General features: G+C 35.6%; 1 protein-coding gene across 1 annotated transcript; it reads right to left on the reverse strand.

Moving 5' to 3' along the window:
- Positions 1–968: 968 nt before the first annotated feature.
- Positions 969–7,289, reverse strand: LOC109797130 (uncharacterized). The gene is made up of 9 exons (XM_020357055.3): positions 6,832–7,289; positions 5,398–6,117; positions 3,588–3,683; positions 3,419–3,502; positions 2,583–2,817; positions 2,334–2,494; positions 1,935–2,213; positions 1,657–1,854; positions 969–1,481 (listed from the first exon to the last, which is right to left on the reverse strand). The coding sequence occupies exons 1-8, from the start codon at positions 7,144–7,146 to the stop codon at positions 1,804–1,806; spliced, it is 1,941 nt and encodes a 646-aa protein (XP_020212644.1). The 5' UTR covers positions 7,147–7,289; the 3' UTR covers positions 969–1,481; positions 1,657–1,803.
- Between the last annotated feature and the right edge of the window lie 17,014 nt (positions 7,290–24,303).

The raw sequence follows: 24,303 nt of genomic DNA on the forward strand, positions 1-24,303 counted from the left end.
TAAACGGTAGCGTCAGACCTTCCATCACTGAAGGACAAAAAAAATTCTATCACAAATTATTTGTAACATCTGGAAAATGAGTATAATTTTTATACTTCATTGTAATTTATTTATTTATTTTTATATCAAGATATTGACAAATTTTTTCGAACTTTATCAAAAATTAATCTCTCTTAGCATTAAAATTATTCCTTTCAATATTATTATTTTTTATTAATTCTAAGATTCAAATCTAGACTTTAAAACTTAAAAATCAATCGTAACACCAATCATCAAGTCTCAATGTTTGTAATTTATTTCCCCGTCTAAAATTGTTTTTTCTTTTTTTTTTTCAATTCATACCGTGTCACTGAATTTTGCACAGGCTTCAATCACAAAAAGAAACTCATCTATTAAGAGAGAACGAACTCGAATACAACCCATTTTACACATACATGCATCTCGCAAGTTTTCTTTTCATATCAGGAGGCTAAATTCGGGTACTCAACAGACCTATCAATATGTATGCTATTGGGACAAAATCCACACGACGAAAGAAAATGATGAATGAACAGATATGCTTATTCCCCATTTTTTGCAGTGACTGAAATGAGGCTTCATTCTCAAAATCAATGGCCCATTTGTTATCTACATTGTAAATGTCACGTGCTTGCAGCCGAACAAAATACGCTGAACACAGCATAATCAAGAAATACTTTTAAGCCTTTTGAGACGTAAAAACGATCCTAGAGGATTGAGAATGGGGCGAGGGAGCCATTCTTTACAATTTCAAGAACAGAATGCAAGTAAAAGAAAAAATCTTTACCGTTCATTACTTGTCCCTGCACCCTCACTAAATATAGCCACTACGTACATGATCACCATCATTGTCATAGTCATCCCCCCATAATATTTTTTCTTCTTAATAGACAAAATATTTTGAAAATAAGATTAAGCTCCAAAAAAATGAAAATTACAAAGCATGCATCAATGCCAGAAACATAGACAATTCTTCTATTCATCAATATAACCAAAATCAAATTGAAACTCAGTTCTAAAATTGACATTTACAACTCATATCTTACAACACTAAAGCCTGTAAATCTACCATGAGTCTATGATCATCTGATTTACAAAAAAGTAAACATATTGTACAGAAAGAAAATGAAATTGAGGGTAACCTGGCCAAGAGTTGTATACAGAACCAAAGACACTGCTCTGACTGGTTAAAAGAAAGAGTAAACCCCTACGTTGGTTCTCAAAAGATTAATGTGCTACCACATTAGTCCTCTAAAATTTTGTCACCGAATTAATCTATTAAAAAATATAAAATAATTACCGAATTCATCTTTTTGTATCACCATTTGTCATGTGGTGATATATCATATCTTTTGAGGGAATATATTGTTGACAAAAATCTTTGGAGGGCTTATTAGGTCACACTGGAATCTATGAATGACCAACTTCAGAGTTTACTCAGATAAACTAAAGCAAATTGATACCTGCAAAGGAAACCAAAAAAAAAAAACAGCAATTTGATACATTAGAACAGCAATACCAATATCTTCAAGTTAAGAAACTTCAGGGGGAAAATATAATATTGATAAAAAAAGTACCAGGTACGACAAACAATGCTAGGTTAAAGGGAAAAAGAACTGAACATCTATTGAAACATACCATATTTAAAGCTGACGCAGAAGGCAGGAGACCACATTGTACTGTATTCAAAAGGAGTGAGCACAAGAGAAAATAAATTCTATCAATATCCCTTATCTTGACTTTGTCCATAGCCAAACGACTTGAAACAGAGGATTTTTATTGCTTTCAACTATCACCAAAAGTAATAATCTGCCTAAGTGCAAGGCTCGCAGGAAGCTGCATCAACAGAAGAACATTTAAAAACCAACTACTTTACAGTACAGAACATAAAAGATTCAGGATGAAGATTAAAGGACCTTCACATCCATGCAAGAATCATTGACCATCTTCTTTATTCGAGAAACAATGCCAAAACTACGGAGATTTACAATCCGACCAAATGCACCTGGACTAGCAGGAAAAGTGAGGTTTACTACAACCCAAACAGCAGCTGTGCGTAAGCGACTGTCATTACTCTTCAAAAACTGCTCGAAGAAAGAGCAAGACCGATTCTCATCTTGAGGGAAGAGTAGTTGCATTACTGCTTCCTTATGAAACTCATTGCCACTTGCGATATTGCTGAGAACATACATCCCCTGCATGAAAAATAAAATCAAAAGGCATAAATAAACAACTCAGAGAATGATATTAGTAAAGTGTGGACATCTATTTCATCATTCTATACAAAAATAATTGATTCAAAAGTTAATTCCAACCTGTATCCCAATTTCAATTTTTGAAGATTTTTGTAATTGTCTTCCAACAGCATCTAGTATAATACCATCTTCAGCAAAAGCATGTTCAACAGAGTACACACATCCATCAACAAAATTGCGAACAAGGGCCAGAGCTTGTTCTTGAACAGAAGGTTCTGGATCTGCATAGTATATACAATCAAGGGCACTTATTTGGTAATAGACTAATAAGAACCAATAAAACAAAAAATCTGAAGTGTCAATAAATACCATTGATAAGGCTAGCCATTGAAGAGGCTGTTAACTCCACGAAAATTCCTTCCTTGCACATCTTATCTGCAAGGAATACCATGTTTCTCAAGGCCCATACAGCATTTAACCTTAAAGACGAGTCCATTGACTTCGCCAATTGCACAAGCTCTTTAATGCCCCCACATTGTATGAATGTTGATTTATGTGGCATAAAGTCAACCACTATGTTGCTGATGGCACCAAGGGCTGCAACCTGTAAGATAAAACAACAAAAGATCTGCCTTACTAAACTAAAATTTATGGGGCAACGTCTGTTTAATTACAATAAATCAATATAATATTTTCCCAACAAAAAAATTAATGATATGATAACATATACTATAGCCCTTGTGATAACCTCATATCATACAAGTGCAAGAAACAATATGGGTGAGATAACAGGTAAGCTTATAGTAGCGACCAACAACAATAGGATAACATATTATCCATTTGAGACAACCTCATTTAATTTGAGATATAACAATTTCAATGCTAAATCATTTGCATTTGTCCACCAATATGTCAGTGCTTCTTGTAACAGCCTTTTTTATGAACGGGACAACATAAATGTTTCAAATTTAGATCAATAGAGAATAGCATCAGACTATTATCACAATAGCATACACATAGTCAAATAAATTTATGAGTAACAGATGTATATATATATATATTCAAATCTTTTTTTACTCTGTACCCCTCAATTTCTAATGCTTAAAAGCCCATCATTTGGTATGATAATCACTTCCTCTTCCAAACCTACAAGCTACTCAATGTAATAATAAAAAAAATGAAAATTATATATACAATCAAAATACCTGGACAGAAGTAGAAAGATCAGAGAGAAGCTGAACCAAAGGAAAAACAACCCTTTCATTCATAAAACGACCTGCACTCAAATTCTGAACAGAGTTTTATGAGAATTAAATTATACATGGCAATAGCATAAAACACTTAAAGTGCTAGATGTCATCTCATGTTACTGACCTTGATTGAGCGAGAGACACTTCTTAAGCAAATGCAAGCTGCAGTGCGTACATTGGCATCCTCATGAGTTAAGGCATCAACTACTAGGTTTAAGACCTGGATCACAAAAGCGTATTAGAAGTTGAAAGTGGATTTGGGATCTGAAAAAATAGTTCATTGGTGCAAGCCTTAATATAACTTCATCCATACATAGTTTACGGGTGCAAGCCTTATTATAACTTCATCCATACATAGTTTACTGGTGCAAGCCTTATTATAACTTCATCCTTTTTGAGATTGAGAAGAAAGACCAAAATTGGCTCTGGTCATCTATCAGGAAGAAATACGGCTTAGCACTGATTCAAACATGTTCATAAATGGGAACATGGGGTGGTATAAAATATTATGCCAACAACAATAAATGTCCAAATTCACCAACACCTATAAATAATCAAAGCAAGCACCAAAACATTTTGTTAACATTCGATTTATCCAGGTGCAAAAATTTCGATCTTTATGGCAGACTTTGGGATTCACCTAGTGGGATAAGGCTATATTCTGGTTTTTTATGGCAGACTTTGGGTAAAATGTAACAATTAGTTATTTAGTTGCAATTTGCAAGGTAATCAATCACCTTAATGATAAGTAAAATAAAAATGATGTCCCTAATTAGTTGTTTCTGCTGAAATACTTTTACATATGAAAATATCAGCAAAAGTATATTTACATGTAAAATCCTATATACATAAATGTGTTGCTACTTGCTAGTAAGAAAGTAGTATGAGCTAAATAATTTAAAAATTATTTCAGTTAAACTAATATTGTTCAAGAAAACACATGCAGAAACTGCATGCAAACACACAGGTAAATAGACAAATGAAAAAAAAAATAATAATCATAAAGATGTTACTAACCTGTGCTATAAAATAAAGAGAAATAACATAACATTCCAAAATGAAAAGATGCAACATGAAAAGGAGAACAGGAAAAAAGCAATGTTTTAAAACCTGGATAGTGGCACGTAGCAGTCGGCCCCAAAAAACACTAGCGAGATAGCGTATAGCAAGATAGCCACTATTTTGAATTTTTTTATATAGTTCATAATATAATGTATACTATGTACATATAAATTCTAAAAAATGATGAAAGTACTCAAAGTTAATGACATTCATAATTAACCATAAAACGTCTTAAGTGTCTTAAACAAAACACACAAGTAAATACAAGATAGGAATCATCAATCATTATCATCTTCTAAATCCAAGTCTTCTTTATCATTTTCACTACTATTACATTTATAGGTTTCATTTTTGGAGATTAAAATTTCAAAAAAGACCTCCAAAAAGCCCTAATGTCTCTGCTAAGAAGGAATTTTTTTAGAATCAACACCTAGCGCCATTATAGTGCCTGATATGGCCGCTATTCAACCCGCTAAACTAAACTGCTCCGCTACGGCAACTCCTGTAGCAGGCAATGGCAGCTCCATACCACTACACCACTATAGTGTACTACTTAAAACCCTGGAAAAAAGATCCAGAGAAGGTAACTATAGCAAGCCTATTAGTTTCAGGATTCTTAATTTGCATCCTGCCACACTATCTATTACATTTCTCCAATCATAGACCTGCTACCTTTAATCCTTGTGTGCACCCTTGCATATGGTGCTATAAAAATGGTAAGAAATTAAGACCCACAACTTGAAACATAATGAACGACTATAAAAATGGCTGAGTGCCGCTTTTTCTTTATAACTTTCATGTCTCAATTTTGCAGCAATGGAGATAATTATGCATGTGATCAAAAAACAGAAACACAGACACAAGCAACAGACCTGCAATGAAAGAAAACTAGACCTGCAGCACTCCAATTTTGAGCACAGATCAGCCAAGGCCAGAAATACCCCTTCAAGCCGTTTTGGATGCACAGGACACTTTTGCAAGAGACAGTTAAACTTATTAATAGCATTTGCCTCAAATGCTAACTTCTGCAAATCTTCCTTCTCTGCAATTAAACTTGAGAAAGCAAAAGCAGCTTCATCTCCAACTTGACCGGAATCATCAAGGAGCTCAAGCAAAATGTATACCAATTTGGTTTTGATTCCTATGTCTTGAAGATAGCAAGACGAAGAATTCTTTACAGAAATCAAGCACAAGCATGCTAGTAACCTTGTTCGAGGATATCTGTCTTTAGTTAGTTCAGTTACAGAACATAAAGCTCTTCCACTATGAAGTTCCACAAATTTAGAGACAGCTGCTGGGTTGTTTCTAATAATTGCTGCTAAGGACTCAAGACTAGCATCTCGCTGACTTAGAGAACCATCAAGAAGGCTAGTAAGTTTCTCTAAAACACCAGTGTCACATAATATATTTTGTTCCCCAATTGTCTTGCAAGAATGAATAACAATGCCTGCACCTAGTCCGGTAAGATTTTCATTCTCACTTTTCAATAACGACAGAAGAAATTGCATGTTTTCCTCTTGAGAAAAGTCATACTTTGGAGCAAGTTTTGATTGATAAATCATTCGTAAAGAACGAGCAGCAGCATCCACAACCTGATAAGGAGAGAATGGACAGTTAAATGGCATTCCAAATGAAAAAATAGCATTAAAAAAAGGGGAAAATAATAAATAACGAAGCCAATGTTTCCTATTTAAATCTTTCCAACGAAGTACTTCCTTCACTCCACTGCAATTTTTTCTTCTTTTCCATTATCACTCCACATGTCCCTAATCCTAAGTTTCATAGTCACCGAAAAAGAAATATAAAAATTCTTTTGTGGCTTGATCACAATTCACACAAGTAACAAAAATTGTATACTAAACATCAATAAGCATTCTACTCACAAACAAGATAGAATACATCAATATTGAATGATTCAAAGGCTACATCCGTACTTAAAATAATCCAAAATTTATAGCAGTGAAGAAGAACTAGGAAGCATAATTCATACTTTCATAGTTCCAAAACCATAATTACACTCCAGAAAATGTAATTGAATTCTAAACAAGCACTTGGTAGAGACATTAACTATTTTGAAGTGAAACAAAACCGTGACAATCAGAGTTATAATTTCCAGTTTCATTAGATTACGACGAAGAAAATCTAACAAATAATGAAGCAAACAATCCAGTATTCACATTTCATTTTATTTTAAAACTTAAACCAAAAGCACTGATCACAGAACGCATCAAATTTCAGACAAACCAAATATTTTATAAAAAAAAATTCACAAGAAACGGTTGCAAACAATTGAATATTTGAATCACCTTCTCGTCGGGAGCGGAGAGGAGTCCGATCAAACGAGGAAAAGCTCCAGCGTCGAGGACGGCGCGGACGCCGGCGTCCACGCCGCAGGCGAAGCTGCCGAGCGCGGCGGCGGACTGGACAATGAGGTTGGGGTCGGAGTCGGAGAGTGCGGCGGCGACGGCGGGGACGGCGCCGAGCTTGATGTAGGAGACCTTCCTGGTTCGGTTTCCGATGATGTGGTTCTTCACCTCGCGGATGGCTTTGAATTTCACGTCGCAATCGGAGGAGGCGAGGCGATTCAGGATTGGATCGGAGGAAGCGGACGGCGTTGGCATGGCGGCGGTAGGATGCGGCGGCGGCGACGGTGGCGGAAGCTCGTGCGAGGCGGAGGAGATGCTAACTCACGAAACCGTAGAAGAGAGAGAAGAGAAAGGAGCGAGAGAGAAAATCCTTTTGTTTTTTATTTTAAATAAATTCATTATTTTCTGATATAATATATTGTTATTTTTTTATTTATGATGGTGATGACGACGAAAATCCAATAGTGGAGTGGGACAGTTGTTTTTGAAGACGTGTTCAAAAAATTCTTCTTCTTCTTTTTTTTTTTACCTTAAGTATTTACAAACCCGTAATAAGGTTCTTCATGGTCATTTTACACATAAAAAAATTTAATAATAAAAAAATCAAGAAAAGTCAATTAATAAAAAGAATAATAATTTTTATAATAATTTTTTAAAATAATACGATACAACAATTATTTTCTAATTATTTGCTACGGTCTTTTTTAATTGTTGCTTTTTTTAAGTAAAGTTTGTTTTATTTATATGTTATTTTTAAAGTTCAAGGCTATATTAATTTTTAATTATATTCTTACATCTCATCTAACTTTTAATTAATTTACATATTAACAACTAATATGACATTTATTTTAGAACTTATATTTTATTTTAACTCATGACTTGTTATGAAAAGGAAAGAGTAATATTTTTTTAAAATTTTTAAAAATCATTTTCTAGTTTAAACTTTTTTATATATGATATCTAAAAATTATTTATATATATTTTAAATGTTATATTATGCGTTAAAATAAAAATAATACGATGAAATAATAAATAATTTTTGGAATGAAGTCAAATTTAATATATACAATTTTGAATATAATATTACATAATTCAACAGTTAAATTGATTAAATTTATATTGTATACAAAAATATAAAAAGTATAAGATTTAGTATACGCTTGATATTAACGGATCTTGACTATATATCTATACTAATATATAAAGGGATTTAGTAACCACCTTGGTTTCCACTTTTTTAGACCATTATACTCTTTTTATTTAAAAAATTAGAAAAAATATTTTTTAATCAAATTTAAAAACTTAAAACTAATGAATCTATACTAATATATAAGGGAAATACCACTTTCAATAACTACATTTGGTTTTTACTTTTACATGAACTATTTTATCATTTGGTTATTTTTCAACAACTATCTTTTTACGAGTAACTTCTCATTTTTTCTTTTTTTATTTATTTTTTCTTTTAATAAAATACAGGCACAAAATACTTTTTTCCTGATAGTATATATAGAAAGAAAAAAGGTAGAAGGAAAAAAATTATTAACACATTTAACTATCAAAGTAAATGCTTTATCAAAGTTTAAAAGAATAAGTAAAACCTATTAACAAAGAGAATATTTTTTACATGCAATGAAGCAAAAAATAAACATTAAAACTATCAAATACAAACCTATATGTGTTATTATGTGTTGTATAGAAAATAAAATACATAAATAAAATGTGAATATAAGATTAAGATAGAGATGAAAACGAAAATAAAATAAATCAAAAAATTAAAAATAAAGAAAACTAAGAGAATTCATAATAAGAAAAATAGGAAAGAAAGAAAATTATACCTAGAAGAAACTTCTTCAAGAAACTCTTTTGTGTGAGAAGGTGAGAGAAAAAAAATAAAATATTGATATATTAACGATTATAAAAGATGTTTTATACATGAATCGCCTGATATTAAACTTTAAATTTATTTATTTTTAATAAATATATAATTAATATATATTATTTAAATGTTGCTTCATAGTACGTCTCTGGCTCTCTATTGCGACGATCTCGTGGGAGCCCCACCACAGTCTCCTCGACCTCAACCATGCCTCCCACAACATGCTCTCCGTGCTCCGCTACCAGTGCTTCACTTTCTCCAACAACCACCGTCAACACAAGGAAGAAGATTTAATTTTTGAAGTCTGAAGCTAAAACCAAAGGAAAAAAAAAAGACAAAATGTAAATTCAACTTTTTAAAAATTAGTAAATTTATCTACATGCAACTTTGTAAAATATTTTAAGATTTAAATAAATTTAAGATATGTATTCTTTTTATACTTAGAATTTAAAATTTGTATTTTTAGTATTTAAAATATAAAAAAAAATATTATTTTGGTCCTCCTATTTAAAAATTTATCTTTTTGATGTCTCAATTTTAAAACATACGTTTAAGCTCCCAAAATATAAAAAACCATATTATTTTAGTCACCAGCTCAAAAGTCATTAATTAATTTGTTAGCGTTCTTTTTTACTAGTGTCATTATTAGTGAAATATCACATTAGACTAACTAATATTATAAAACTGTCTTAATTTATTATTGTCAATTATTTTACAAAGAAAGATCTACTTACTCTAAGAATAAATCTATCTATACTTCCTTTTTATTTAATAACTCATGTTCTACATCAAATTTTAATGATCTAATTGTTGAGTTAAAAGTTTTTGATGCCTATATCAAGTTTACAAACTTTTTTACATTCTGTTTCATTAATTCAAATTGGCAAATAATCATAAAAATATTTATATGTTGATTTAAATTAATGAAATAGAGTACCAAATAGTTTTCATTTTAAAAAAAAAAAATTCATACTTGACCTATGTACTAAGAACTTTAAATTTAATGATTTGATCATTAAAATTTGATGTAGAACACAAGTTATTGAGTGAAATAAGTATAGATACACTTACTCTTGAAATAAGTAGATCCCTCATTTTATTTTATTACTAATATTATAAAATTATTTTAATTTATCACTATCAATTATGTTATTATTAGTCATTGCCAGTGAAAACAACTCATTAAATCAACTAATATTATAAAATTGTCTTAATCTGTTATTGTCAATTATACTATCAGTGATTATGAGTGAATAAAATAATATTTTTAAAATTACAAGAATTAATATGACAAATAGTAAATTTGAGGGACTAAAAATTTGAAGAACTAAAATAATAATTTTTATATTTGAAGAACTAAAAATATATATTTTAAGTCCGAGAGATAAAAAAAAATTTAAAATTACAAAAATAAAAAAAAAACAAAATTTAAATTTAAGAAAAAAAATTACTCTAAATTTAAAAATCTAAAAACATAATTAAGCAACATCTTTATGACGCTTTTAACAAATACAGAGAGAAAAAAATAAATGCCCATTTTTTCTTTTAACAAAACACATATTTACGTCCTCGATTTCGCGAACGAGTTGAAAGGGAGACAAAACATGAGCATAAGCCATTCTGCAAAGCCACTACAAGGAAGAAGAAGACATACTAAAATAAATTCAATATACTGGTGAACCTTTATGGCTTAGATATAAAAGAACCGTACAAATATGACACATACAAATGCAAAAATATATTAAAAAAAATAAAAGTTGCCTAAAACTAGTTGTTGTGCAAATAATACTAATAGCACTAATTTTATTCAGAAAAGAAACACTATAGTTATATATATGAAAATCCTCTCTTGATATTACGCAATGACTTTGCTTTAAATCAAATCAAAGGGTAAAAAACAATGAGAGAAAAACATACTTAGTTTATCACTTAACGTTTACTTCAACATTTTCGTATTTCTTCAGTTTTTGCAACATGATATATCGTTTCAGGCAGAAAACTCGAAACAAAAACAAATAATTTATTCGCTTGGTAGTAATTTGATAAACATGAGTCATTTAGTTTCAAAGTTAATCTATTTAGTCTCCAAAATAAAAATAAAAATAAAAAACTTATGCTGCTTTAGTCTTTGAACGTGCACTTTTTACAAAATATTATATAAAAAATATCATAATATATTTTTTATAATATGATCCAATTGTAGTAAAACTAATGCATACTTTGTCTCTTAATAGGTATAAAACTTACTTTATTCTCTTGACTTTAGAGTTAATTATTACCGAAAAGTATCTAATATCAACACCGTTTATCTTGGTTGGAAATCTCATGTTGACAAGTAATTAAGTCAATAAAATATATATAAATAAAGATTAATTTTTATTTTATAGATTAATTTTATAAAGTTGAGTTAAACTTTAATTTCAATTTTTAAAAGTATATCACGTATCAGGTTTCATGATTTCAAATTTTTAAGTTAATATTGTCTAGATTTAGAAGATATTATCTTTGGTTTTAATTATAAATAATAAATTGGATTTTTTTGTCCTAATTATAAGCAACAAACATTGATTTTAAAGTTATTAAAAAGAAAATTTCTTTTATACCTTTAATTAATTGTTAACTAATTTTTTCATTTTTATCATGTTTTTGTCTTAAGTGTTTAATACTTTCATGCATCATATAAGATAGCTTATCATAGGAATTATATTAAATTTAGTCTTTCTTTATAAGCTTGTTACATTTATGTTTTGCTTTGTGATTTGCATATATTAGGTAAAGATATGATTGCTTGATGGAATCATACTTGGGAATGCAAGAGGTAACACACTCAAAGATCCAAGAGGAGTGGGCTAGACATGGAAGATTGGGCCTGTCAAGGCCCAATGGGCCCTATGGGCTTGGAAGGCCCAAACCAAGTTTCAACATGGGCCTATCTTGTTATTAACATTCTTATTATATTTTTGTTAGCATAGTTTGAATATATTTTGGTCTTGTATTTTGGACCACATAGAGTAGCATTTTAGGTTTTAGGCTAGTTGGGCCTAGTTTTGGACTTTGTGACACCCTTACTACCCCAACACATATATAATATAATTTAATTAAGAAGAATAAACTTTCAAAGGGTTCGTAAAAGGGTTCACATAAAACTTCGAAACTGTTCTTTCTTCAATATAAGAAAATGACTGAAAAATAAAACTTGAAAGGTAAAATTTAAGAGTTTACAATTTTAAACACATTTATTACAATACCAAATCCATATAAATATTCTGTCCTAGAAATCCTCTGCCCCGATGTCACATTATCAGAGCATTCCCATAATTTAACTGTTGGCATTCTAGATGCCACTCGTAGCCGGATCTTCTTCACCTAAAATATCCACAGTTTATACGGTGAGAAAAGAAAATATCTATATGCAAAGTACATACAAACACATCACAATATAATCTCATCATAATTCATTATTTAATAATATATATATATATATATATATATATATATATATATCAATCATTCATCATCTTCACATCTCAATTCTCATTTCACATACATATCTCAATCCATCATAATCTACACCAATTATACAATTTACAACATCATTTCCATATTCATAATTCATGTCAATCTTACAATTAACAATATCATTTTCAAATCCATAATTCACATCAATCTTACAATTAACATTATGCCAAGACCTCGCCATATCTGACACAAGTGATACAGGTTAATTGCCTCCCACACCAGACCAGGGTCACGCCCTCCCTGTAGCATCACTTACCTAGGGGTCGTGCCATCCCTAGTCATTAAGGAGTACGCTCGTCCCTGAAGCATCACCTACCCAGGGTTCGTATCATCCTTGATCCTTTAGTGTGAGTGTCGCCACCCGCCGAAACGGACCTTGGCATTCGCGACGATGGTCGGACTCTTATTAATGTTTTGAAAAGTGATGGATTGTTAGAACGACTTATTCTCAAACTGAGACCTTATCGAACTAACAATTTTATTAAATGATTCACTAATCCATGTTAATCCCAAGCGGGACCCTCCATAGATTAGTGGTTTTCGCAAAAGGTAGGGTTCTTGGAGTCGCCACCAATATTTTACTCAAAACATTGGAAAAAGATTTAAGGCAATTGATTTTATAAATCAACCTTGGCCATTACAACCAGAGTTGGGTAAGGGAGTCGGTTACGTGCGGGGAAGGTGTTAGCACCCCACAGCGCCCCTTTCGGGTTCCCTATGACGGATTATTTCATAAATAACAGTGTAAAATTACTAAATTACCCCTATTTATTGTAAACAATTATAAACGAGATATCTACATTATGAAAACTTTAAACATGTAATGCAGCAATCAGAAAGCAATAAAGGAAAGCGATAAGAGAAAGGATTTGGAAAGGAAACCTTTGAAGCGTGCTTTTATATCAATGAAATCTAGGAGGCTTTTTGGCACTCCCTCTCTCTACAAGCTCGCTCGCTCCTTCCTAAATAATTTTTGACTATGGAAATCCAAAAGATTTCCCTTCGACTAAGTTCGAGACTCAAGCAAATGGCTCGTGACTCAAGAACTTCGTCGGATTGACTCTCAGAGCGATTTCTAGGGCAGAACACTGCTCAAAAACCCCAGAATACTCAAGGAGAGAGTCAAAACTGTGTGGAAAAGTGTCAAATGACGTCCAAATGACGTCTTATTTATAGGGGTGAGGCGCAGTACGGCCCCTGGTGTCAATACGGCCCGTATTGAAGTTTTGAACTTCAATACGGCCGTATTGAAAAACCTCAATACGGCCGTATTGGTTTCAGTACGGCCGTATTGCAGTTCAAAAATGCAATACGGGCCGTACTGAGCTCCAAAGAGGCCGTATTGAGCTCCACTCCTCTCACTTTCTTATTTTTAGCTACTCTAAGACCTCTAAACCTACAGATAGTCATCCTATGGTCTTCTGGGAGTCCTTCTGGCTGACTTTCCATTAATCTTTGAGAGTCTTCGAGTCTTATTTCCGACCCGGACAATTTTAGGGGTCTACAGCTGCCCCCCCTTTACTTAGTCAAGCGACTTTTTAGTGTACCAGTTGACAAGTAAAGGAGTTGACCCAATTGTACGGGGAGTAGGCCATCCTTCTGACTTGTAGTGTCTTCCGGTGGAAAATTGTTGAGTAGCCTCTCCAGGTTGAGTATTAGTCGTCGCCTCTCCAGGCTCATGCATACCTCCGTGTTCTTGACAACCTCGGGGTAGCTGAGTACCGCCTCTCCAGGCTATACCAACGTGTTCTTGACAACCTCGTGGTAGTTGCATACCTCCGTGTTCTTGACAACCTCGGGGTAGCCGAGTACCGCCTCTCCAGGCTATACCAACGTGTTCTTGACAACCTCGTGGTAGTTGCATACCTCCGTGTTCTTGACAACCTCGGGGTAGCCGAGTACCCGCCTCTCCAGGCTATACCAACGTGTTCTTGACAACCTCGTGGTAGTTGCATACCTCCGTGTTCTTGACAACCTCGGGGTAGCCGAGTACCGCCTCTCCAGGCTATACCAGCGTGTTCTTGACGACACTGGCAGTTGCATACCTCCGTGTTCTTGACAACCTCGGGGTAGCCGAGTACCCGCCTCTCCAGGCTCTGCTTCGGTGTTTCTGGCAACCTAGGCAGTTGAGTTTGCCCTCTCTAGGGATTTGTGATGATTTTGTCTCCACAGTCCACGATGCTGCTTCGACGATTGTTTTTGATTTTTGTGCCACTGAGGGCTGGATAACGCAAGGATCCGTCTAGGGGATGTGCAGTTACTCATAGGTTCTTGTGTCCCAACTTTCCATTGCGTAGTTGGTGCCCATTGAGGAATTTCTGTTTCCTTGGGTTGTAGACACGAAGATGCTCTTTCTGAGATGAGCGGTGCCTTATGATTGGCTGACGTCTTTTCGACGTTGGTGGAGTATCCCGATTATCCTTATTCAGGTGACTCTTTTTGTTTTTCTGGTTTTGTTGCCTCTGTGTAGGCTATTATCCGCTGGGGGATTTTGTCATTGATTGTGATTAGCCTCTTCTGTTAGGCGGATCATCTTGACGCTTGATGTTTGGCTGAAAGCCGGATTCCACTTGGGGAATGTTTATTTGTCTTTTGTGATTTTTTTGAAGGGGTGCCTCTGAGTAGGCGACTGGGGATTTGAAGTTCTTATGTATCCCAGAGTATTATTTAGAAAGCCTCTTCAGACTTAGCTTCACTCATTGCTTGAGTTGGAAAGCTATTCTCCACTGAGGAAGTATGAGTCCTTTCGACTTGGATATTCTGTTTGGATGATCAAGCCTTCCTTGGGGAATCTTGCTGATCTTGGTTTGATAGCTCTCACTGGGGAATTTGGCCCGTGAGTGGAGGATGAGATATCTCTGGGGAGTATTATTTCGGCAAGCCTCTCCAGGCTCAATTATTCTGATGAGGGAGTATTATTTCGGCAAGCCTCTCCAGGCTCAGTTATTCTGTACAATGAGAGAGTATTATTTCGGCAAGCCTCTCCAGGCTCAATTATTCTGTTATGATGAGAGAGTATTATTTCGGCAAGCCTCTCCAGGCTCAATTATTCTGTTATGATGTGATTGATTTTCTGAATTTTCGTCTTTTTTGTCGTTTTTGGCTTTTTCAGTATTTTGCCTTTTTTGTCGTTTTGGCTTTTTCTGTTGACTGCCGTCATACACAAGCAATTTTTCCTATTTTTCTATTTTATGCGGTTGCCTCATGATAAGGTCTTTGAATGTGCAACTAATGTGTGTGTGATGCATAAAATGCAAGTTTAGTTATTTTGTTAATGTTTTTAGAAAAATGAATGGCTCTCCCTATCCTCCTTTTCTTGGAGGAATTTCTGTCGTCGACGTGAGGGAAGATTTTTGTGAGCCTTTTTCGCAGGAGATTACGGATTTTATAGGAACCCCTCCAACTTTCTTTATTGACCGATTATTAAAGGAATTTCATACAATTTTTAAGAAACACCAATTTAGAGGCATAATCACATGGTCAAGAGAGAAGAGAAATGAATAGATATTTTATTGATATTCACAAATGTTTTTACAGAAAGATATACAAAAGGAATTTCTGAAGAATGGCTGGCCAGGGTAGGCTATATACATCAGGCTTAACAATTATATCTGTAATTGTTGCTCTTACGTTCCCCTAATTGCTTCGGGTGAGATGTCTGAGCCAGGAGTGTAGATACTGCAAGACGCTTGCTTCTAGAAGATAATCACTTGAACTGCCTTTCGGTTTTCGATTCAAGTGATCGTTGCTTGCTTTGTTTTTGTGTCTTATTCTTTTGCCCCTAATTTTTGCCTAGGACGTATCCTAGCGGGGATAAATTCGCCTTTGTTTTGCCTAGTACCCTTGTACTGGCGGGCTTTTTATGTTGCCCTAACTTTTGCCTAGGACGCCCTTTTCGAGTTTTCATCCTAGCGGGCCTATGCAAGCAACGTCTTCAAGCGTAGCACTTCTTTACCACGTCAGCGTTGACTGGGTATCGAAGTTCTTCTCCATCCATGTCTGTGAGGATCAATGCTCCTCCTGAGAAGGCTCGCTTCACCACGTATGGTCCTTCGTAATTCGGGGCCCACTTTCCGATTTTGTCCTTTTGAACTGGTAGCAACTTCTTCATTACCAACTCTCCCTCATGGTAGACTCGAGGGTGGACTTTCTTGTCAAAAGCCTTTTTTGATCTTCCTCTGATAGGCTTGACCATGGCATATGGCGTTCAGCCGTTTCTCTTTGATAAGGTTCAACTGGTCGTATCGGCTTTGAACCCATTCTGCCTCGGAAAGTTTTGCTTCCATGATTACCCTTAGAGAAGGTATTTCGACTTCGACGGGTAGAACTGCCTCCATCCCATAGACGAGGGAGAATGGAGTAGCTCCTGTAGATGTGCGTACTGAAGTCCTATAACCATGAAGAGCGAAGGGTAACATCTCGTGCCAGTCTTTAAATGAGACAACCATCTTTTGCACTATTTTCTTGATGTTCTTATTGGTTGCCTCGATTGCCCCATTCATCTTCGGCCTATATGGGGAAGAGTTGTGGTGTTGGATCTTGAATTCTTGGCACAGTTCTTCCACCATTTTATTATTCAGATTAGATCCATTTTCAGTGATGATTTATTTCTCCATGCTTCCACCAGATTATTCTAAAATCGTTTGGGACAAGAGAGAAAAGAAAGGAAAGATATTTTTGTTCTGAAGTTTGTGTTTTAGAGGGGATTTATTTTTCAAAAATGGTTTTTGTAAGAATGGTTGGCCAAGGTAGGCTTATGTGTTTAGGCTTTGTTTGATTAAACACTTATGAAGTTAAGAAAGTCTTGTTTTGTGATTTTGACAACTTAGATAGCTTCCCTTGAACCTTTCTTTTTGAATTCGGTTCATGGTGTCATCATGGATTTCTTTTGCTTTTTTGATTGTCCTTATTTTTGTCTAAAACACCCTTTTGTGGCGTTTTAGCGGACTTTTGTTTTTTGTTCATTTTTGCAACCCTAACTTTTGCCTAGGTCACCCTTTCGTGGGATTCCTAGCAGGTCTTTTGCTCTTATTTTTGCGCAGCCCCCTTTTTGGGTTTCCTGCCGAGCTTTTGTTTTTATGATTTTTGTTTTTGAAGGATTTCTTTTTTATCCATGATGGCACTTGTCGAGGCCAAGGAAAGGTGCTCCAAGTTGTCACACACACTTCCACATAAAAATGATGCGGGTTTATTATTATTAAGACAATTTTAACTTCATTCATGTTTATTCAAACAGGGTTAAAAATAATGCGGTTTAGAAATTTATTGTAAGCAAGAAGAGAAGCAGTAAGAAATAATAAAGAATGATTTTATTATAATCATAATGGAAACATGTGCCCTATCGAGGCTCGGGGGTCGGGCTGTCCCCGAGGAGTAATCTCTAATAGTCATCAGGTCTATACATCCCTATCGGAAGGAGAAAAACACTTGACGACGACGACCGGCCTTAACGCTTGTGAACCGGCCTTCCTAAAGATCTGGCTTAAAGAACGTCGAGAAGGATCTTGGTTCCTCTTCGTCCTTTGATCTTTATTAGGGTGGTATCCTAACCCTTGTTTTCCCGGATTATCTTTGATAATGGGTAGCTCAGGAATTCCTTGGGAATCCTTGCCAAGTCTTTGTCTTGGCAAGTATCCGTTCTTGGTGAGCATGGAGGCTACCTTCTTCATTTCTCAGGGAAACGTTTCAACATTGGCGATTTCCAATGCTTGGAAGGCGGTTTCTAAAGCTTCCTCCGCTGTATCCACACAAGGTATGGCAGATGGCTTGTTGATGAGTATGTCATCTTCAGCTTGTACGGTCACCAGCTTGTCACCCACTATGAACTTGATTTTCTGATGGAGCGTAGAAGGAACAGCTTTTGCATCATGAATCCAAGGTCGGCCAAGGAGACAGCTGTATGCGGGAGTAATGTCCATCACTTGAAATTCGACGTTGAAGATGGTGGGCCCAATTTGGATTGGGAGATTGACTTCTCCCACCACTTCTCTTTTAGAACCGTCGAAAGCTCGGACGATCATGTTGCTTGGGCGCATTTGGACTCCCTTGATTGCCACTTGATCAAGCGTTCTTTTTGGCATCACATTCAAGGAAGATCCATTGTCTACCAAGACTTTAGCGATGTGATACTCCTTGCACTTTACAGAGATGTGCAAGGGCTTGTTGTGGTTCGGTCCCTCAGCGGGGATTTCTTCATCGGTGAAAGTGAGGTGATCATTAGCCGTGATGTGACTAACAATCCCCTCAAACTTGTCTTGGGAGATAGTGTGCGACACGTATGCCTCGTTCAAGACTTTCAACAGAGCTTGTCGATGCGGTTCGGAGCATAGGATCAACGACAACAGAGTAATCTTTGCTGGCGTCTTATGAAGTTGATCCACGATGGACTACTCGCTCTGTCGGATATATTTTAACAGCTTATCAGTCTCCTCCTTGGATTCTTTGTTTTCCTCGGTTTTCTCTTCTTTTTCTTTCCCTTTATTCTTGGGAGCTTTATCATGAAAATCTTCGGGAGTGTAGATCCTGCCACTCCTAGTCATGCCCCCAAGTCCAGCGATGTTGGAGATATCGCTGTTGGCAGAAGAATGGATGTCGTATATCCACGGCACAGCCTTATTTGATTCGTAGGGGAAAGGTCTTGGAGCAGTGATCCTTAACGGTGTCGGACCTTCCCCTTTATTCGTCTTGATTACCAACAACGGAGTTGATGTGCGTTCGCTTGGCGCGGTTGTTGGCTTACACTTAATAACAAATGGCGTGCGATCCATTCTGAACATACGCATCGATTTAATCCTTTCTTTTTATGTTTATTAATGAATTACTAGGAGGGATGTATGAAATGCAAACCTAGATCCCTCCATGATCTTTGATAAGAATGCATGATATGAGATGATGGCGTTGAATATGCATGCATTGTGTTTATTCAACTAAGCATTATCATGTTTTCGGGATGCTCCTAAGATGATGCATGATATTGCTTGGTTTGGATAAATATATTTTTCTTTTTTTCTTTGAGTATTTTTTTTTGTATTATTATTTTTTTGGTGAAAAAATGGAAACTACCTACATGAATGTGATGAAGGTAGATGTTAACACCATGTAATGGAAGATTCTTATTCCTATTTATTCTTATTTAAAAGGAATGTTGTATGTTTAAATAATGCAATGTATGCTCAAACAATGTCACATAAACAATGCACACACAATTCACTCATCCACGATCAGTCACGAGCGAATCACGAGGTAGGGGTATCCTGCAGAAAAGTGCATATTCAAGGAGGTTCTAACTGTTCTCACTGGTCTGAGGCCCCCAAGGTGCCCCCATTATAGGGACCCAATTCCTCTCGTCGTAAGTCGATGGAAAGTTCCAACGCACTGTCGGACTTGAGTTCATGGTTATCACCTTGAGTGATGCTTTTCGACAACGGTCTACGGGCACCTATAGACCCATTCGACAACCGGCCGTACTAACATCCACTCCCTATGGCTTACCACTCATGCCCCCGGGTATAGAGGGAACTGTTGTGTGCAAAGGTTCGTGTGCAGTTTGTATTTCAAACAATTGCGAGAATTTAAACATACAACAGTTATTTAAAGCCAAATAGATAAAGCATGTTATCATACAAGTAAGGGGTAATAAAGTAATTTTAAACTATTATTTTTGAAAAGAATCCATCACTAAATGGGACTGACTCTCGAGGCTTCCCCAGTGGAGTCGGCATCTGTCGCCACCCGCCGAAACGGACCTTGGCATTCGCGACGATGGTCGGACTCTTATTAATGTTTTGAAAAGTGATGGATTGTTAGAACGACTTATTCTCAAACTGAGACCTTATCGAACTAACAATTTTATTAAATGATTCACTAATCCATGTTAATCCCAAGCGGGACCCTCCATAGATTAGTGGTTTTCGCAAAAGGTAGGGTTCTTGGAGTCGCCACCAATATTTTACTCAAAACATTGGAAAAAGATTTAAGGCAATTGATTTTATAAATCAACCTTGGCCATTACAACCAGAGTTGGGTAAGGGAGTCGGTTACGTGCGGGGAAGGTGTTAGCACCCCACAGCGCCCCTTTCGGGTTCCCTATGACGGATTATTTCATAAATAACAGTGTAAAATTACTAAATTACCCCTATTTATTGTAAACGATTATAAACGAGATATCTACATTATGAAAACTTTAAACATGTAATGCAGCAATCAGAAAGCAATAAAGGAAAGCGATAAGAGAAAGGATTTGGAAAGGAAACCTTTGAAGCGTGCTTTTATATCAATGAAATCTAGGAGGCTTTTTGGCGCTCCCTCTCTCTACAAGCTCGCTCGCTCCTTCCTAAATAATTTTTGACTATGGAAATCCAAAAGATTTCCCTTCGACTAAGTTCGAGACTCAAGCAAATGGCTCGTGACTCAAGAACTTCGTCGGATTGACTCTCAGAGCGATTTCTAGGGCAGAACACTGCTCAAAAACCCCAGAATACTCAAGGAGAGAGTCAAAACTGTGTGGAAAAGTGTCAAATGACGTCCAAATGACGTCTTATTTATAGGGGTGAGGCGCAGTACGGCCCCTGGTGTCAATACGGCCCGTATTGAAGTTTTGAACTTCAATACGGCCGTATTGAGGTTCAAAAACATCAATACGGCCGTATTGGTTTCAGTACGGCCGTATTGCAGTTCAAAAATGCAATACGGGCCGTACTGAGCTCCAAAGAGGCCGTATTGAGCTCCACTCCTCTCACTTTCTTATTTTTAGCTACTCTAAGACCTCTAAACCTACAGATAGTCATCCTATGGTCTTCTGGGAGTCCTTCTGGCTGACTTTCCATTAATCTTTGAGAGTCTTCGAGTCTTATTTCCGACCCGGACAATTTTAGGGGTCTACAGTGAGGAACCACAATCAAATTACAATCCATACAGTCTCTTGCAATTAACCCTATGTCAGGGCTGCCATAATCGACATAAGTGGTGTGTGTTAACTGTCTTACTCATCCCACACCATGCTAGGGTCACGCCCTCCCTGTAGCACCACTTACCCAGGGGCCGTGCCATCCCTAGTCACTGATGTGAGGCACCATAATCACAATCATAATCACATTCATACAACATCTCATCTCATAATTCAAATTCACATCACGTACACAATTCCACCTCACATACACAACAGATAAGCCCAACAAAATAAGGGTTTACACACCCCTCAAGTAATTCACATCAAAATCATTCATTCTTATCAATCAATACAATAATAACATTCGTAAATTAATATTATAAACAATGAAATTATCAATTTAATATAATTCAGCATAAACAGTAAAACCCTTAATTAAAACCTATCTCACAGGCACTTTTCTACAATTTCGTTCTCTCTCCCAGATCATCATTCTTACAAATTATTAGCATATTTATAATCCTCAACACATACCGAATCTAATGGTATAATTAATTCCTCAAACAGAAATAATTCAATTTTTCCAAAACCTAGCCTACAGGCACTTTTCTATAATTTTGTTCTCTCTCCCAGAGCATTATTTTTACAAATAAATCATATATTCGTACTCCTATATTCATACAGAATCAAATAATGCCAATAATTTTTCAAACAGAAATAATTATAAAATTGCTCATAATCCTAAGGGTTCTTCTTCTACCCAATTTCCTCATGTAACTCCACATATAAATAATCTCTTTTCCCCCTGTACCTGGATACATAGGAACTCGGGCAGAACCTCCTCTTTTTCCTTAAATAAGGATCGGAACTAAGACTGGAGCAGAACCTCATCCTCTGAGTTCCCCTTGGTCTTCAGAGAGAAGAAGAGGAACGAAAGAGAGAACAGAAGAGAAGAGAGAGTGAGAATGAGAGGTGTGTAGAAATGAGAGGATTTGAGGCCTATTTATAGGATTTTTCGCCCACCTACCACTACGGCCCGTTCCAAAATCGGAACGGCCCGTTCTGGGCCCTTCAAACCTACGCAAATTTTTGAACTGGAACGGCCCGTTCCCAAACCAGAACGGCCCGTTCTCCCTCTGGAACGGCCCGTTCTCCAAACCGGAACGGCCCGTTCTCCCTCCAGAACGGCCCGTTTCACTTTTGAAACGGCCCGTTCTGGGCAACGAATTGGGCCTACGACCCAATGAAAATTGGGCTGTTACAGGCTTCATGGGCCTTTGGGCTTTTGGTACCCAATATTGGGCTCATTTTCATTCTTGTAATCTTTCCTTTCCATTGTAATTGTTTGACTAATGTAATTAGGTCATTAGAATAGGAAAATACAAGGAATACTAAAGTATGCTAATTAGGTTAAATTAGGTTTAATTTGGAAGTCATTTAAGTTACATTTGAGTCACATGTTTAGCACCATGGGTGGCTGAACATGTGCCACTCAAATTAACCCTAAATGACTCTCAAATCACACCTAAATGCACCTTGGTACCTAAATTTTCGGACTTACACATGTGCACCAAAGTTTGAATTCAAATTTCAAATTTGAATTCAAACTTTAGGCGCCATTTTGTGAGGCTTTAGTTTAGGCACCTATGGGTCACAATTCCGTGCATACTTAAGCCATTCTTTCACCTTTTGTATTCACTTTTGAGAATAATGAAATTTGAGAGCTTATTCAGCCAAATTTCGTTCAAGAGTCACCATGAGAGAAAGCTTCACCTTAGGAACCCTACTAGGTTTTCCTCCTCTTTGAAGTGAGCTTTCCCTTGCACCTTAAGCTTGGATGCTTCCATCCAAGGCTTAAGCCTTTTCCATCCGTGATACTTCCTCCTTCTTTGGTTCATCATTTCGTGTTCAATCTCCTTTGAAGAAGATCCGAGTTTAAGGAGTAGCTAAGGAGAAGTCAACTATCACTCCTCCTCACCTTCTCCATCATTGCTCATAGAAGATTAATGAAGAAAGACAAGAAAATAGAAGAAAAAAAAGTCAGAAAGGATCATGGTTGTGACTCATGAGTCACCTGATTGTCTCGAAAGCTAATAAAAGAAACAAGACAGAAAAGGTCATAGTTGTGACTCACTAGTCACGTCTGTGACTAATCTAACAACACAAAGAAAAGCATCATAGGCCGAACATCTCATGGTTGTGACCATGACATGATCCAACTGTTACACATTATCTTTAGGAATATCTTGTTTTATCTTATCATTAAGACTTTGTTTCAAGCTTATCTTTTAGGTTTTTTCTAGGTTATAAATTAGACTATTGGAATTAGGAAGAGTACTTTTTGATCTTAAGCTTTGATAGAGAGATGGAAGAGGAGGAATTTGTGTTGGTGTTTCTTCGATTCTTCAATTTATTTCTTTTTATGTTATCTTTCTTTTCTTTTAGAAGAATTATTATGAATATATGTGAGTTAGTCTCTCTTTTTTGGGGTTGGGACTTAACTCTTGAGAACCTTAATGTTTTTATGAATTATTTAGTTATTTAATCTTGATCTCTTCTTATTTGATTTCTTTACAATTTATATATGCTAAATGATTGGTCATCGCTTTTCATAATCTTAGATATTTAGGAACGTATTGAAAAATGAACCTAAATATTGAAACATAAAGAAATAAACTTAGGCTTTAAACCATGAGAGTATGTTCAATCTTTCGATGATCAACTAAATTAACAAAAATCTTAATGGGTTTAATTGAACATAGCTACTATGAAAGTAGGAGTTAATTCAATTAAACACACCTTTAGCTAATGATATCTTGAGAGGGAGCTAATGATATCTTAGATTAATTTACCTTCAAAGAGAACAAATAAATATTTGGGTAAAACACTTAAAAATATAGGATCAAAGTCATCCTCCATTGGGTTGTTATTGGATCGCCGATGTTCGAATTTTACATTAAAAATATCCAATCCTCGGTGTGAAGAGATGTGTTGGAAATCTTATGTAAATTAGTGATAAAATTAATAAAGTATATACAAGTGAGGAATAATCCTTCCCTTATAAATTAATTTTATAAGATTAAGTTAGATTTTAATTTTACTTTCATAAAAATCCCTTCGAACAATT

The sequence above is a fragment of the Cajanus cajan genome, chromosome 3 (genome assembly GCF_000230855.2).
Source record: "Cajanus cajan strain Asha chromosome 3, NIPB_CcT2T_4, whole genome shotgun sequence".
NCBI classification, from domain to species: Eukaryota; Viridiplantae; Streptophyta; class Magnoliopsida; order Fabales; family Fabaceae; genus Cajanus; species Cajanus cajan.

Excerpts from the sequence above, each read along its gene's own strand:
- LOC109797130 (XM_020357055.3), bottom strand. The coding sequence starts at position 7,146 with ATGCCAACGCCGTCCGCTTCCTCCGATCCAATCCTGAATCGCCTCGCC. Across the intron at positions 3,684-5,397 it reads CTAGTTTTCTTTCATTGCAG|GTCTTAAACCTAGTAGTTGA; the intron begins GTCTGTTGCTTG and ends TTTGTGATCCAG. Across the intron at positions 1,855-1,934 it reads ATTCTTGCATGGATGTGAAG|CTTCCTGCGAGCCTTGCACT; the intron begins GTCCTTTAATCT and ends CTGTTGATGCAG.